The sequence below is a fragment of the Harpegnathos saltator genome, unplaced genomic scaffold, assembly GCF_003227715.2.
Source record: "Harpegnathos saltator strain DR-91 unplaced genomic scaffold, Hsal_v8.6 scaffold810, whole genome shotgun sequence".
Lineage (NCBI taxonomy): Eukaryota > Metazoa > Arthropoda > Insecta > Hymenoptera > Formicidae > Harpegnathos > Harpegnathos saltator.
The window spans coordinates 56,743-74,729 of NW_020230661.1; the positions used below are offsets into that span (position 1 = coordinate 56,743).

General features: G+C 34.4%; 2 protein-coding genes across 2 annotated transcripts in view; both read right to left on the bottom strand.

The window, feature by feature from the left end:
* Positions 1 to 8,316, bottom strand: part of LOC105187103 (nose resistant to fluoxetine protein 6-like) — a 34,484-nt gene extending 26,168 nt beyond the window's left edge. Inside the window, exons 1-5 of the mRNA XM_025306920.1 lie at positions 8,088 to 8,316; positions 3,883 to 4,151; positions 2,455 to 2,669; positions 2,112 to 2,388; positions 1,833 to 1,993 (exon numbers count right to left, since the gene is read on the bottom strand). Of these exons, the coding sequence (XP_025162705.1) occupies positions 1,833 to 1,993; positions 2,112 to 2,388; positions 2,455 to 2,669; positions 3,883 to 4,151; positions 8,088 to 8,316 (1,151 nt within the window). The remainder of the gene's footprint in view (positions 1 to 1,832; positions 1,994 to 2,111; positions 2,389 to 2,454; positions 2,670 to 3,882; positions 4,152 to 8,087) is intronic.
* Positions 8,317 to 11,424: 3,108 nt separating this feature from the next.
* Positions 11,425 to 12,737, bottom strand: LOC112590452 (putative nuclease HARBI1; the record flags this gene model as incomplete). The annotated part of the gene is made up of 3 exons (XM_025306922.1): positions 11,425 to 12,031; positions 12,167 to 12,299; positions 12,465 to 12,737. Coding segments are annotated over 3 exons (828 nt in total), but the record flags the coding sequence as incomplete, so codon positions are not given.
* Between the last annotated feature and the right edge of the window lie 5,250 nt (positions 12,738 to 17,987).

The window sequence follows — 17,987 nt, forward strand, 5'->3', positions numbered from 1 at the left end:
ATGCATATAGCTTGGCGCAGCTAGCAACATAACTTCACAAAATTGTATAGAACAAGACGACGTCTAACATGCAACATATCGCATACTACATTCTTTGTGCTGCTTTTAATTGAAAAAAGTATGCGAGGTTGCAATTATGATTCACTTAGCTTTGAGAAAAAATGCTGTAACACATAAATTGTAAAAAGTAGTATCAAAAGTACCAAAAGTTTCAGAGAAGTTATTTTTGTTTAATTAATGAAAAACATTCTGACATGCTGAAGGAAATTTGAAAACAAAGAGCTTAAGCAATTATTGAACGAAAATCCTATTAAGATTTAAAACAAGCCTGTATTGCAACTGCGAGTAACCTACCAATCAATTTCCGTTCACTTATACAGGGTGGGAGTTATAAGTTTACAACCCGAAGTGTGAAGGTAGATTGGGTTAAGACAAACATAAAAGTCCCATACCGTTTTGCGAGATTCGCAATAATTATCAAGTTATTAATGACAGAAATCTGAGGAATGGGAGTGCGCCGACATAGATGATTGGAGAAGCGTTGCAGCTACTCAGGCCACAGCGCGGCCCACTCGACCCAGCAACTGTTGGCGGCGTGCGATGAGACGTAAGTCCGGCGAGATAAAACAACGAATAATGGTGCACTGTCTTTCTCCTCGTCGCACACCGGCAACAGTTGCTGTATCGACTGGGCCGCGCTGCGGTCTAAGCAGCTGCAACGCTTTTCCAATCATTTATGCCGGCATGCTCCCTCTCTTCAGATTTCTCTTATTAATATTTCGATAATTATTGCGAATCAAGCAAAACGGTACGGGACTTTTATGTTTGTTTTAACCCAATCTACCTTCACACTTCGGGTTGTAAACTTATAACCCCCTACCCTATATAAGCTAAGAAAAATTAGAAAATTAGACGGATGGATTACGCACGAACTGAATTCGGAGAGAAGCAGAAGAGATTTGATGTCCATGTTAACGAAGTTACTACATAGTGACTTTTTATATAAAATCATTATTGACGATAAGAAATAGATTGTGTACGGCGACCCTAAAAGAAGAAAACCCTGGATTAGGAAAGCTTGGATAAACATTGACATCGATGCGAAACCCAATGTTCACGCAAAATAAATTTTTTTTTCATTTAATAGGATATGAATGATATACAGGGTATTTCAGGAGAAAAGGTACATATTTCAGGAGGTTATAGTATGGACTATTTTGAGTAAGAAAAATGGAACATTTTTACTCAAAATGGTCCATACTATAACCTCCTGAAATATGTACCTTTCCTCCTGAAACACCCTGTATTATAAGTTGTTGCGACCTAGCCGAACAATTTATGATGAGTATTGCCAAAAAAGATTCATTTGGAAATAGAAAGGAAAAACTATTTACTGGCCAGGGGACACGATAAGTATTTTGCAGCACGATATTTTGGCTGACACACATCTTAAAACTATGGAAGAGATTAAAAAATGTATCGATAATTTTATCGACTTAAAGTCGCCACCGTCTTTTCGAGAGGAGATTCGTCAGTTATCCGATGCATGGAGAAAAGTATAAAAAAAAATATATAGCGAATATTTTGAAGATTGATATGTTTAGTATTTTTGGTTAACAAAGGCTCAATTTTTTCAAGGGAAACACCGAAATAATCTGTGCATCTAACATTTAAACATGATTAGCTTGATAAGATTTTATTGCGATGGATGAAATATATCCTCGAAACTTTACTTTCAGGCAGTGTTCTTGAAAAATTGTATAATTCTCAAGACATATGACTGGAGTATTTAAAATATAATACTCTGTGCATATATGTGTGTATGGACATACCTCAAATATCTCGAAACAACATTCTTAACGAATTTAAGTCGTTTATATTGATCCAAGTCTTTTAATAACTGAGTTGTGAGTAAAACGCCACTCAAAGCGAACATTATATTTATTGTGAAAGTGCTATTTATTAGTATTGCCACTAAAGGAAATTTGTATATCTAAAAACAAACAGTAAAATAAAAAATATTATGTAATTATTACTTAGGAAAAGATTATTAATGCATAAATACTATACATATTAAATTTAATGTACATGTGTTCAATAGTTTTACATACCTCTTCTAAATCAATTGCATTAATAGTGGGAACATAAAAATATTGTATTCCATTATGCATGCCAACAAAGCTGCTAATAGTAATGAAACGTATAAAATATATAGAATCAAGTCCTGTATGTGTATAATTCATGTGGAAAATTGTTTCATAATTTTTCCGAGCGGAAAAGTGTAACATGATATTTCGTATTACAGACATATTATTTCCTTCTCTGCTTGACACACGGTCGTACAAAGTGCTGATTATTACCAAACTCAGCAAAGCGAAAAGTACAACACTGAAAAATTATTTAAAGTTACATATATGATATTTTTTTCATATTTATGATGTGAATAAAATTTACCAGTAAATTCCGGCACCGAAATTAAATTTTGGTGCTTCTTTAATTGTGGAACATGAATTAGGTTGCACAGTTATCTGAAATTCAATATTTTTACCCGCTCCAAGTCTTTCTAATGGTTCCCTCAAGGCTATTTCTACAGTTTCCGCACTGCAGGTCGCCGGTACACATAAAGCCAGTTGTAAACGATTTCTGCATACATGGCTATCTTCCAATTGCTAAGTACAAAAATATTAAATAAATGAATAAATAATCAATTAGTTTCTAAATCGACGTGTCGTAAATAAATTGTAGTAAGTAAAATGTTGAACAAAACGGAACAGAAAAGAAATTTTATGTGACGAATATTTAAATAAAGATTGTTTTTTGTTATCGTTGGGATTTTTTAATTCGCATCTGCAACTAAATATATTATATTGTACTTAAGGAATTGATTTCCGATTTGAAACACCAGTTTCCCATTTGGAATAAAAGTAAAAGTTAAAAAGAGTATCATTAGTCATGGCTACATTGGGTTCTTATAACTTTTGTTTAAACATTACTTTATGTAGAATATGATATCTTTCTTATCTTTCTTATCAAATGTATACAGGAATCGCGTTTTCTCTAGAATAGGTTTGAAGGATATTATCGATCGGCCAGAGAGAGCCTTGAGAGAGCTAACAAGCAGTTTAAAAACAATAGAAGTCAATCATAATTGAGTGTGAGACATGTCGTGAGCTCTTTATTTCAACTAAAAATAAATCTAATTTTGTTCTTAAAGATGATTTGTTATATTATCCTCTTTAGTCGAGGACTTAATTCGCATATGATCACAGGACTAATTTTTGTATGTTTGTGGAATCGAACTTTAAACCTAGAGTGAAATCTTACATTTATTTCTTCTATTGTTATATAAACATTATCACATTAGATTTTTCCGTCAGATGTTACGTAGATATTTTAATTCGACTATTAAAATTACACATTTTGTACGTATAGTTATGTAGCACTATAATCTTAAATATAGTAGTATTGTATGTAATAGTGTGTAGTGTGTAGTAGTACGAAGCAGTATGTATGTAGTAATATATAATAGTATTTGTAGTACAACTGACAATAAGCAAGCAAATATGGACGAGCAAGTGACGTTCAATTTAAATAGTGGTTTAAACAGCAAACGTAGAGAGAAAGCAAATGGAGAAAATTGTAGCGATGTAAAGAAGCAGGAATAGAGACGATCGAATTCGACATGAACAGATTGAGTTTTCTTCCTTATAATATATATTTTCAAAATACTTTCAAAATAATACTTTCAAAATATGTTAAGGTTTGTATATATATAGTAATTATTCTTGAAGTATGTAATTTATAATTACACATTAATATCCTAATACAACTTTGTTCTATTTAGTTTCGTTCGATTTGTTGTGAAGTAGAATGATAGAATACCTGTAACACTTCCCAAAAGGAATTGTTCATGTTCAATTCACTCAAAATATCGTTCATGTATCCTGAAACTGATAATTTTTGAGGAATCGATGTCACTTGCTTCTTATTGTATTCAATATTGACTAAACAATATTTGCCATTGATTTCATGAGCATTATCACTCTCTTCCACGATATGTACTTGCATATTGTAACACTCATCAAAATTTCCCAAGTGTCTTGTATGACCGTAGAATACACCTTCCGGATACTTCGTAGAAGAATCAAACACTAAAATAAAATTTAAAATATAGTACATATGTTACACATATAAGTATAAGCAGAGTTTTATTTGAAAAGTTTCCACTCTAATATTTTCTAAAATATTGTATGAAAAAATATTGAATATAAAAGTCGTAAAAGGTGGTTAGAGAAAAATATTTATGATAATGATAATGATAATCTTTGGTGCATCGCATTTTGCGTCGAAATAATTTGTGGCCCTACCGTTATCGACGCGTGCAACAATTACTCCCACGTGATGAAGCACCGCGGGCGCACTTTTGTGCAGGTATGTTTATTATTTTTATGAGAGACTAAATTAAAAAATGTTAATATATCTACGTGAAAGACGCGCAGGTCTTCTCGCATAGTGTCGGCGAAATGAATTTTTCCCGACCGTTTCCTGTGGACGGGTGAGGCGACTTTCACACTGAACGGCGTGTTTAATTCTCACAACACATTGCTGTGGCCGAAAATGCCGTTCGCCAATGCGCCTTTCAATACCGATGGTCGGTGAACGTGTGGGCAGGAGTAATTGCAGACAGAGTGGTACGTATTCTTGTAATTTGTAACATGCGGAACATGTTTTATTACACGTATAATTATTTAAATGGGGTAATTATTTTCAGATCGGCACATTTTTTTTACCGCCACGTCTCGATGGGCAGAGGTACACAGAATTCCTTGAGAACGAGCTACCTCTTCTTCTCGAGAACGTTTCTCTCCGTGCACGCGAAACTATGGTATTTCAGCACGATGGAGCTCCCGCACACTCTTCGCGTACAGTGCGAGAAATATTAAATATGCGTTTTTCGCACAGGTGGATGAGTCGCGGTGGCCCAATCACTTGGCCGGCACGGTCGCCGGATTTGAACGTTCTCGATTATTTTGTATGGGGATACGTCAAATCCTTAGTCAAGCAACGGCGCGATGGTACAGAAGAGGAGGTACGTGCAGCAATTATTGCGGCCTTCGCTACCATCACGCTGGATATGGTGCACCGACGCAACAGATAACACGAAGAGCTGACCTCTGCTTACAAGCTGCAGGAAGGCACTTCGAACAGTTACTACACTAATTAGTAACCGTAGATTAGGCCTACTGGGGAAACCACGTAGAAACAAACGCACCAAGCTATCTACCTCATCGAAGATGGTGTGGAAATGATAGCGTTTCCACGTGAAAAAATAATTTTAACACGCGCAATTGCGTTTAATTTGCATTTGTCGTCGTGTTTAATAAACATTTAATTAATGCCTGCAACCCAGGAGTGTGCGCCACACACTTTTGGCAAAGAGGAAACACGCTTAGATTTGCATGCGTTCATCATCGCCTCGCCGCGCACCGGCGGTGACAAAGTGTCAAAACGTCATCGCCTCAGCCTCGACGCATACAGTTTGCCGCGGATCGTCTACGGTATATAGTAGGAAGCTGGTTTCATGTCTGTGTATATATGCATGTGTGTGACTTATGAGAAGTCGTAATTGTTTACATATATTGATCTATTTTTTTATAAAGTTTTCGATATACTCCAGTCCGATTTTTCCTCCTTGACTGATTGTAACTAAAAAATTATCTATTATTTAAAATTGAGTTTATTACATTATTAGTTTAGTCAGACATAAGCTACAATATATGTAAAAATTGGCTAATTTCACTGAGCTCCAAAATCATATACAGAATTATAACAATAAATATCTATCGCATACTTTGGACTATAGGAAAAAATGGTATAAGGTAAAGTTGATTATACATGACGATACATAATTGTAGCACTTATAGCTTTCTTATTGCAAAGCACAAAGATGCTAAAGATATCTACTTTTTCACTGTTTGAAAATTCCATAATGATATGCTCTTCATTAAATTCATTTATTACTCTGTACGAGTCTTACAGGCCCTCTACAATAAGCCGTTAGTTTTAAGACGTAAGTAAATTGACCAACGACAGTCAATTATTCCGAAAAATTATCGACTGTGAAAAACTGCATCTTCCAATTTGCATTTTACGTGTTGCTACCTATGTAGATGGGCCGTTAGGAATAGACGTCACTGTTACTCTCGATGCTATCGAATATTTATTAGGAACGCAAAAAAGTTCTGAGCCCTAGATTTCATACTACTGAAACCACAATTTAAATTGCATTAATTTTCCCGCCCTCTTGCGGTTTTAAAGCAGTGACATTTGGTCTTTCGAAACATCGTGCGATTTGGCGTTTGATGCACATAACCTTAAAATCAGCAGTGTTCACGATGGCAATAACAAAAGAGCATATTCGATTTTCCATCCACTTCGCGTTTCATCTGAAGAAAAATGCTGCTGAAGCCACTGAAATGATCTGTGTTGCATATGGAGAGAACGCTGTAAGTTATGTTACGTGTAAAAGGTGGTATCAAAAATTTCGCCAAGGAGATTTCAGTCTTGAAGATGAACCGCGTGCTGGACGCCCTCAAAAGATTGAAACGGACGAACTGCAAGCATTGTTGGATATAAACTCTGCACAAACTGAAAAGGAGCTTGCAGAGCAACTTGGCGTTACGCGACAAGCCATTTCCACACGTTTACACGTGCAATGGGAAAAGTTCAAAAGGAAGGCAGATGGGTTCCGCATGCACTGTCCGAAGACAACAAAAATCGACGGCGTGACACGGCACTCACTTTGCTTTCAAAGTTCCGGAAAAAGGATTTTCTGTACTAAATCATTACAGGTGATGAAAAGTGGATATTTTATGATAATCCGAAGCGTCACGATAATCCGAAAAATCATGGGTTGACCCTGGTCAACCTTCGACATCGACGCCAAAGACCAATATCCACGCCAAGAAGGTTTTGCTTTGCATATGGTGGGAATGGAAAGGTGTATTGTATTACGAGTTGTTACAGCCGGGTGAAACAGTAACGGCAGATCGCTATCAGTAACAATTGAGCAATTTGAGCGATGCGTTTGAAGAAAAGAGGCCATTTACTGGCAAAGGACGTCGTAAAGTGATACTGCTTCATGACAATGCCCGACCACATGTTGCGAAAGTGACTCAGGACCATATCTTTGCGTTAGGCTGGGAACTTCTCCCGCACGCGACGTATAGCCCAGACATGGCGCCTTCCAATTACTACCTATTCCGGTCTCTGCAGCATTTCTTGGCTGATACACATTTTGTGACACTTGAAGAGATACGAAAATGCATTGATGACTTTATCGTTTCGAAGCCGGTGAGCTTCTACCATCAGGGAATTCGCAAGCTACCCGAAAGCTGGCAAAAGGTCATCGATGCAAACGGGGAATATTTCGTTGATTAATATAGTTTTGTTTTTAAATAAATTTTGAATTTTGCAAAAAAAGGCTCAGAACTTTTTTGCGCTCCTAATACAAACAGTAATATTTTCCGTAATATCATTCCGTAATAAGATCTTTCTAGATATTCGATGCCAAATACTTGTTGGTGGAAATGATGGTGGAAAATTTGAAAATTTAACGTTAATAAATCTCATTAATTACTCATTTTTTAGTCATCTTATACTTTACTACTTTTTATGCAGAATATTTTGAGAAATCAAGTTGTATAAAAAATTAGGAGGATTTTATTTAAAATTAAAATGCAATTGCAGCTTTCTACTTCATCATCGCATCAACAAAAAACTAACTTTATAAGAAAATAATGTTCATTAAGTCATTCAATTTTTTCTAATACCATTTTTTCTACTATCCAAAGTGCAATAAATATTAACTATTACTATTCTGTGAGACATCCTGTATAATTAGCGAGGTCCTTTGGCTTTTCTCATATTTTAACATAGTTTTGATATTTAACAAATTATTTTATAAGATAAGCCATCAACGTATAATTTATAGTAATAACGTATAATAACGAACAATATCAAACAATGCTTTCGTTCCATATTTCAATTTGTTAAACATATAATTTATATAATTTATATAAACTTACTTAGTGTAGCCCATGTAGAGCCGTTAAGTAGATCATGTAAAAATCTTTCCGTATCTTTCTTGCACGGTCCAGTCGGCAAATATTCCGATGTTGCAAAAATAATGGATAAAAATGAGATATTTTCCAACGCCCATTCCGGTGCTGAGTGATTCTGTTTATCCAAAACATGGGAATGTGTTGTTTCCAATAATAAAAGCATTATACAGTATATCAGATTTTGTCCATACATTGTGTCAGTAAAAGACATACTATCTAAAATAGTCGTAAAATAGACTATATATAACAGTGCTGCGAAAATGTGCCCGAGCAAGTGCGAGAAGAAGTGCCCCGTCCATGCGCCTTCTACGCAACAACGCTATTGCTCCGTCTACCGATGACTACATTTACACAGCTTTTAACTTCGACTTAGTAACGCTAATGTTATAACTCCTACTTAAGGTGAGTTGCGTTTACACATTTACGCTTATCTATTTGAAATAACTTAATAACTTTCGAGTGAGTCAAGGATTTCCATTAGTACCAATATGAAAGGCCGGAAAAATTAAATGATTGTGATTGTAGTCTGAATATAAAAGAATTAGAATATGAAAAGAATAGTATGTAAATAAATCAACAAATAAAGTGAACTTTTAGGTTATATTATGAATTTGAAAATTATAAAATATATATATATATCTATATAGCAAAATTTATATAATAAAAAATGATATTTAACTAAAAATGAAATTAATTTAAGAAAATATCGAGTTTCTTCGATTTCCCAATTTTCACGCTTTTTGGTTTCTATTTATTTTATTTTCCGCGCCTTCCGTACACTTGAATAATTAATTTTACAATCAAGTTAAGATGTTCAATTTTTATATTGGTATTAATGTCATATTTACACTGCGTCCATTTACACGTCTTCCTTACGTCGATATAGAAACTCTAAGCCTCTTCACCAAATGACTTTGAGTTGCTATATCAATGTAATAACTTCGTCGTAAAGGAGTGTTTACACGGCATCTAACGTCAATAGTTATAACATCGATGTTATAACTTTGGCGTAAATTGGGCTATGTAAACGTAGTCATAGGCTGCGATCGCTTTGGGCGCTTACACGCTTTAAGCGCTTATAAGCATTACTCACAGCGTTTGCTTTGGCGTTATAAGCGTTTATAAGTCGTGACGTCATAACTTTTGCTCACAGTCGCTTATTTCATCGAGGTAAGGTAACGAAAGCGTGAGCGCTAATAAGCACATTTTGACCAAAGTGAACGTAAAACGAAACATAAAATATGGCATCCGACAAAATTCGTATAAATCTTAAAGATGCTGAAACTGGACAAATTTACGCAATAACTAAAGAAGAAGCAATAAGGATTGAAAATGGTAAGTTTCTTTCTTTATACATATTTTTTTAACCGGTCATAATATTTTGTTTATTCATTAAGTTAGGTTAGAATGCAATTAACAATTTATTATTATTTATAAATAAAATAAAATAATTTTTCTTTTTATTTAAAAATTTAGATTCTACCACCAAATAAATAAGTTATTAACTCTTAACTGGTGAAATGGGATTTGGTGGATTTCTTTCTTTTTCTTTTAGTTGTATTCTTATAATTTCTAAAATCTTACAAGTTAATATGAAATGGAATGCATGCAGTCACTCCTCAGATCCCATCTTACTAATTAAAGGTTAACTGTCTCTTTCGATTTTTCTTTTTTTTTTACTATTTTCTTGATAATTACTTGATAAACTTGGTAGCTGATGGTTGATAATTTACTTCTTTTCTTTACTCTCTGTGTGAATTATTTCCCTTTACAGATATTTATTTTGCTAGTGAGAAACTAAACGAAGCAATCAAAAAGTATTATAAGTTTTCCACAACTATAGATATCTTGTACCTAGTAAACACAAATATTAGTAACAATATCAATGCTATAATGTCAGCTGAAATATGTGGTACATAATGTAACAATTACATTATATGTGTGTTATATAACATATAACTGTTATACATACTATATATTTCAGCTAATATTCTAATATTAATTATATTATTGATTACTGATACTGATTGCGATTTACTAAATATATTCAGTTTACTGACTCCAAATTGAGTCACACTTTCTCTCTTTGTTTTTTGTTTGCCTTATAAAGAAGAGAGCGAGTCAATATCTGACTTAATTGTACATGAATCAATAAATGGAATATACTAATAATTTTCAGCTTTAATACCTTTTGTACCATCATAAGATATGCTTTTTTCAAAGAATTTCTTGAACTAAAATATATTGGTGCAATAAGTTAAAGTGAAATAAGTATATTTTGTTTCACTTTAACTTATCAATGTACAATAACTTAACAATACATATTATTCACGCACACGTGTATGTATGTTTTATATATATAAATATCAATTTATATATATATATATATAAATTGAAATGCATATTTTAATACACAGACAGTTCTAATGACGCAACAGATATTGAATCCAAAGAAATAAATCCAGAGAAAGAAACAGATGAAAATATATCACCAGAAGAAATTGGAGGTATTTCCTAAATATCTTTTTACTGATATTTATTAATTTTTACAATTGTTCATAAAATATTAATTTGTGTAGCATATAAATGGCCGCATGAAGCAATACTACTATTAATAGAAGAATATCATATGCATCAGAATGATTTTGTAAGTGGAAAAATATCGTAAAAGAAAGCATGGATTCTTATAGCAGAGATAATGAAGAAACATGGTTACAATGTAACTGGTCCTCAGTGCTTATTGAAATTTTCCGATCTAAAGCGTACATATAAAGCTGTGAAAGATCACAATAATAAATCGGGGAATGCGACGAGAACATGGCCGTATTTTTCTGTAATATATTTGTTTGTTGTTGATTTATTAGGAAATAAACCGTTTATGTCACCTGTAACAACTGCATCATCTACCGGTAAAAAAACATGATCAGAATCAGAGTACAACACATCTAGCGATGAAATACAAAAATGCAGTAAGTTATTAAATTTGATGTTATTATTTAAATTAGTTTAATTTACTGTTATATTATTTGTTATATATTATTTGCTTTATTTAGAGAAAAACCGACAAACATATGATGTGGAATATATAGTCGGATAACTAACAGGAATGAGAGATAAAACAGAACTTATGATGGAAAGAAGACATCAAGAAAATCTGATTTTGATCTGAAGATTCGCCAACAAATGTTATTATTTAAAGAATTGATTGATATTTTTAAAAAGCCTTAATTGTTCTTTAACATTTTTATGTATTTAAGTTTGTTTCAGTTAAGAAAATTAAATTAATGATATGGATGTTATGGACAAATCAGGGAGAGATACTTTGTATAAGTTTTAAGAATACCAAAGTTTATATTATATTTAAGTTACAAGTTGTCCAAGAGAAATCTTAATTGTTTAAAATTTGTATGCATTTAAGTTTGTTTGAGGTAAGAAAATTAAGTTAATGTATAATAATACGGATATTACATTTTGTTCAGTTATATTTTATATATTTCGCATCATTAAGTTATTACAAATAACATCTCGTTTAAGATGGCCTGCTATTCTATAGGCGTTTCTATTTGCGCATTCAATCGAATGTATATTACAATTGTTTTCTATGACTTCCAAATTTGTGACTGTAAATTCGTCATCCCTTAATAAACAAATATTATGCAAGACACAACATGCCAAAATAAAATCTGGTATGCAATCTATACGGTCCATATCAAGAATAGTAAGTAAACTGCGGAATCTTCCTTTCAATAATCCGAATGCTCGTTCGATTGTTGTTCTAGCAGATGAGTGACAGAAGTTATAATTTTTTTGTCTATCGGTTAGGTGTCCATTATCTTGATATGGTGTCATCACATGATTATGGAGGGAATAAGCAGCGTCGGCTACTATATTAATTATATTATTGATTACTGATACTGATTGCGATTTACTAAATATATTCAGTTTACTGACTCCAAATTGAGTCACACTTTCTCTCTTTGTTTTTTGTTTGCCTTATAAAGAAGAGAGCGAGTCAATATCTGACTTAATTGTATGATTATGACTATGATGTGGAAACTTCTCTGGATCTTGTATAAATTCAGATACTTCGGATAAACGAAATACTCGTTGGTCATGGACAGAGCCGACGTGTCCAGCGAGACAATGAATAAATCGTAATTCGTGGTCACAGATAGCCTAAAAAGAAATACACAAAATCAAAATTCTATTTTATACTAATATTTTATATAGTATAACTATATAAAATATATAGTGTTACTATAGTGTAACTATATATAGTGAAACTCTTAATTAGTTTTATAGGAGACATCTGTATATACTAATTAAAACAATATAAATTACTTGTAATTGTATAGAATGATGGCCTTTCCTATTAATATAACATTCAGGATTGATACTTAGTGCTTTTATATTAATATGTGTGCCATCAAGCGAACCTATTACTTTAGAAAAACCACTAAGCATAGCAAATCCTTTGAAAACTTCTTCTATTCTTTCTTCTTTAGGCCACGTAATAAAAATCGGAGCAAGATGCACGAGTGCCCTTGTAACTCTCCTTACACTTTTTAATGCAGTTGCTCTTCCAATATCAAATTTCTCACAAATAGATCTATATATAAATTACATAAATATAAAATTCTAAAGATTTTTCTCTTTCTCTTTATATGTAACCGCACATACATACACACACACACACACACATATACAGGGTGTTTGATAGCTGATCATGCAGACGAAAGACGGAGATAGATTGGGTGTAGCCGAGAAGAAAAGTCATGTACCATAATGTCCAATTGCCAATAGTTATCGAGTTATTAATTAAAACATGTGAGCCAACGAGCGCGTAGAGAGCGGAGGGCGGCCGCAGTAAGCACGTAGACATTTGATACAGGCGGAGTCAGCGAGTGACGATAGGCGAGCGCGCGCGGCGAGGGGCAACGTAAACAACAAGAGGCGAACGCGCGTGACGAGGAGCGAGCGAGCGCGAACGACGAAGAGAGAGCGAGCGCAAGCGACAAAAGGCAAGCGAGCGCGACGAAGAGCGAGCGAGCGCGAAGGACGAGGAGCGAGCGAGCTATAAGGAAAAGGCTATAAAGAAAAAGCTCTCGCTCGTTCCTCATCGCGCGCGCTCGCCTCTTGTCGCTTACGTTGCCCCTCGCCACGCGCGCTTGCCTACCGTCACTCGCTGACTCCGCCTGCATAAAATGTCTACGTGCTTACTGCGGCCGCCCTCCGCTCTCTACGCGCTCGTTGGCTCCCATGTTTTAATTAATAACTCGGTAACTATTGCCAATTTGACATTATGGTACATGACTTTTCTTCTCGGCTACACCCAATCTATCTCCATCTTTCGTCTGCATGATCAGCTATCAAACACCCTGTATAATAATAATAAATATACTGTATTTTTATATTTTTTTAAATATGTATGCTGCCTGGGATTGTTCTTTTGGAATGGATTTTGGATTGCATTGGAATATTTTTCTATTATATATATATCATAAATTTTATAAATAAAATATACCTTAGTGAAAATTAATAATATAACAAGTGTACATTGTATATTTTGAATGTAACTAATTTATAATATTTTTTAAACTTGGAAGAAATAAAATAATTATTTAAAAATGTATTTGTTAAAAAATTATTTCATATACCTAAAATGTGATTTAAATTGTTCCTCGTTGTATGCTGATATAATTTCTTCAACATAATTTTTTAGTCGTATGATCAGCAATCGGATTTTTAATTAAAGGTAAAATGAGAAATATATTTTCTAATTCCTCATTGTAATTTTTTTCTTCGTTATCCAAAATATCTAACAAAAGTAAGTTTTCAGCAAATAAGGTTAATATTTGTTTATGTTTGTCTTCCATATTTACGCTTATATTTACTTATTCCTTCAAAGCGAACGATTTTAATTGTTTCAAAGTGAGCGCTTAGAAGCCAAACGGAACGATTGAAAATAGCGCTCATAAGCGTAAGCGCTTACAGCGCGTGAGCGCTCAAAGCGAACGTAGCCATAGTGTCGCCTCGCCGAGTAAGAAAGAAAGTGACTTTCGCTCCTTCTCGTTCCGACTGAACAGCATTAACCCATTTGCATTCGCAAGCGGAATAATCCGCACATAATGATCATTATGTATCATTAACCGCTGAATATTCCGCGACCCATGATATTCACTTATTACCAACCGCGGAGTAATATGTTCACAACGACATTCTCTTTTCGCCAATGATATGCATTAATGCACGGTGGTACAAGCCGACTGTCAGTTGAATATCTCCGACTTCTAAAGTTAGTTATGTATTTAGAGCTGTGATGCAAATGGGTTAAGGTCATTTTACAATACGTGTCGTAAGTTGTAAGTCGTAAGAACTGACCAATTATAGCCGATTATTTTTGTAATAACCGACTGTGATTCGCCAATTCTTACGGCTTATAACTTACGATACGTATTATAGAATAACTGTTAAAGGTCATTCTACAATACGTGTCGTAACTTTTAAAGGTCATTCTACAATAACCTTTAAAGGTCATTCTATAATATGTGTCGTAAGTTGTAAGCCGTAAGAACTGACCAATAATAGCCGATTATTTTTGTAATAATCGATGTGATTCGTCAATTTTTATGGCTTACAACTTACGACCAGTGATGCCAGAAACGCAATCCGGTAGCGCAGTATAGCGCGTGAGGGCTGAGGGCACACAACGAGCGAATCCGTGTCCGTGAGCGTTCGGTGCTTCGGCCAGCATCGGGCTTTAGACAAGAACATACGACGTCTCTGTCTTCGCCGAGCGACACATACAACGTGTCCCAAAAGTAACGGACCACCCTAATAACTCTTCAGTATTGAAGTTTCAAGGAAAATGATCTGAATAAAAGGTGTAGGAATTTAAGTGAACTACCTCATGATGACCTTGACTTTGATCTTAACATCTATTTTCAAGATCATTTGAAGGTCAACTTGCGTTTTCTAAACAAGCACCCTTATTTTTTATTACAGTGCTTTTTCTACTAGTTAATTTGAACAATTTTTGTCTAAAACATTTTTTTATTTGCCTAATATTTTTTTAGGTACTTGAGGAAGACTTGATAACTTTTTCAATATTAAACTTATGATATCTCGCTAACTATTTGTCGGAAGAAAAAATGGTACTAGACTTTTTTACTCTATTTACTCTCAAGAATATATTTTGACAATAGCGCCCTGACTTTTGTTAACTTACTGACTTTTGAAAATTTCAAAATCATCAAATTAACAAAAATTAAGGCACTATTGTAACAATATATTCTTGAAATTAACCCTTTGCGGTCGGAGCCGTCCGACGACCGAGCGTCTGTCTCAAATTTCTTTCAAAGGAAACTTGACTCTTTAGTCTACTATACCCATGCATATGTTATACAGGGTCATCGAAAAGTATCGGACCCCCCTAATATCTTCAGTTAGAATGCATTTTGGAGAAAATGTCCAATAACAAAGTTGTATGGTTTCAAGCGGGGAGAAAGATGATGACCTTGACTTTGACCTTGACCATGTCCTTCAAGATCATTTTAAGGTCAACCTTATTTTTTTAATGGAACTCCCAACGTTTTATTACATATTCTTATAGCTTATCTCGAGAGCTTTCCAAAACACTGTAGTAAAACATTTTTTCATTAAGTACTTTTTGAGTTATAAAGGTTTGAAGTTAACAATTTTTTGACACAAAATGTAAAATATCTTGTAAAATATTATTTAGTTTTCAGTAATCATAACCTTAATACTTTTGTGCGCGAAATAATGAGACCAATTAATTGGTTTAAAGAAAATACATTAATCGAAAAGTATCGGCTCCCCCTAATATTTTCAGTAAGAATGCATTTTGGAAAAATGTTCAATAGCAAAGTTGTACGGCTTCAAGCGGTTATGCTAGTAAGCTATGACGGAAAACTGCCCGAAGGTGATCGCGAGAAGCTGCTCGAATGCATGATGTCCGAAGGCGTTAGAGGAAATCTGCCCGAAAGCGTTGGCGGGGCCGATCTTTATTGTCTCACTCTCGCAAGCACCAATAGTAATATAAGCTCTTGGAGCAAACAATGCGGATCACTGATTTGAATCTTTGATGCAGTGCTGTCTTCTTTTTAGCGAGCAGCAGTCACCTCGTGGACGAAAACGAACAACCCCAAAAATTGTTTCTGTAACAAAAGAAGCTATTGCGCTTCAATTGATTGTCCCAAACATCTTCATTTTGTTTCCAATAACCCAGAATTTTTTCGTAAACATTATTAATTGATCTATTAGATTTTCAGTTGCTCAACGAGCTTTTTGCTAGTGCTGGTTGAAATAAACAAATTGAGTTGGACCAACACTTAATAATTAGTATTTTTCTCTACTTAATTATTTAGATCAATCTCCTATCACTTACCTGATTAATTCTTCTTTGCTCTAATTAAGAATGGCGGAGCTTTTTGAAAGAAATCGAATAACACTGTTAATGATGCGAGGATAGGGAGATCAACAAAGAGAGTATAAAACAGTAACGCGATTATTTAATGAAAATTTTCGGAATGAAAATAATAGGATCTTCAAAAGTACTGTAATCCGTATTATTCAACGTTTCGAGGACATTGGTAGCGTTAAAAGCCGCTCAAGCTCTGGTAGACGTAAAACAGCAACAAATAATGATAAGGCATTAGATGTTTTACAGTCTTCCGTTGAAAGTCTCCACATTTCCATCAATCGCGTTGCACAAGAACACGAAATCGGTCATGCATCTGTCAGTAAAATTCTGAAATTGAATAAATGGCATCCATACAAACTCCATTTGGTCCAAGAGTTGTCTGAAGACGATTTTGATAGACGCATCAAATTTTGTGATCTTATGATGGAGATGATTGTCGACGATCCTCAATTACTTAATAATATTGTTTTCTCTGGTGAGGCAACATTTGAACTGACTGGAAATGTAAATAGACACAATTGTAGATACTGGAGTGACGTTAATCCTCACTGGAAAAAAGACAATCATACCCAATATCCATAAAAAGTTAACGTATGAGCTGGTATTCTTAATGGTAGACCAGTTGGCTCTTTCTTCATTGAAGGCAATTTAACGGCACAAGTACACACAGTCATGCTTCGCGAACAAATTGTTCCAGCTATTCGAGACATAGCTGGTGGAAATATGGATGAAATTTATTTCCAACAGGATGGAGCTCCACCTCATTATGGTGTCATTGTCCGTCAATATTTGAATGAGGTCTTTTAGGACAGGTGGATAAGGCGAAGGGGTCATATTGAGTGGTCACCTCGGTCTCCGGACTTGACTCCACTTGACTTTTTTTTGTGGGGTTACTTGAAAAGTAAAGTTTATGCCACCAAGCCTCAAGATTTAGATGGTTTAAGAGGGAGAATAACTCGAGAGATAGAACTAATACCGCCGGAAACGTTCCGGAATGCGGTTTCAGCTGTTTATAACAGATTGGCACATGGTCAGGCTGTTGAAGGGCAACAATTTGAACATTTGTTGTGAATTGTTTGGTACAATTGAATATTTTGCCCAAGCTGACCAATTGGAATGAAATTCGCCTTAACTGGTCGGAATCACACACCACTCTTGCCTTAACTGGCCGAAATCACACACCATTTAACAAATTGTTAACTTCAAACCTTTATAACTCCAAAAGTACTTAATGACAAAATGTTTCATTATAGTGTCTTGGAAAGCTCTCGAGATAAGCTATAAGAATATGCAATAAAATGTTGGTGGTTCCATTTAAAGAAATAAGGTTAACCTTGAAATGACCTTAAAGGACATGGTCAAGGTCAAAGTCGGGGTCATCATCTTACTTCCCGCTTGAAACTATACAACTTTGCTATTGA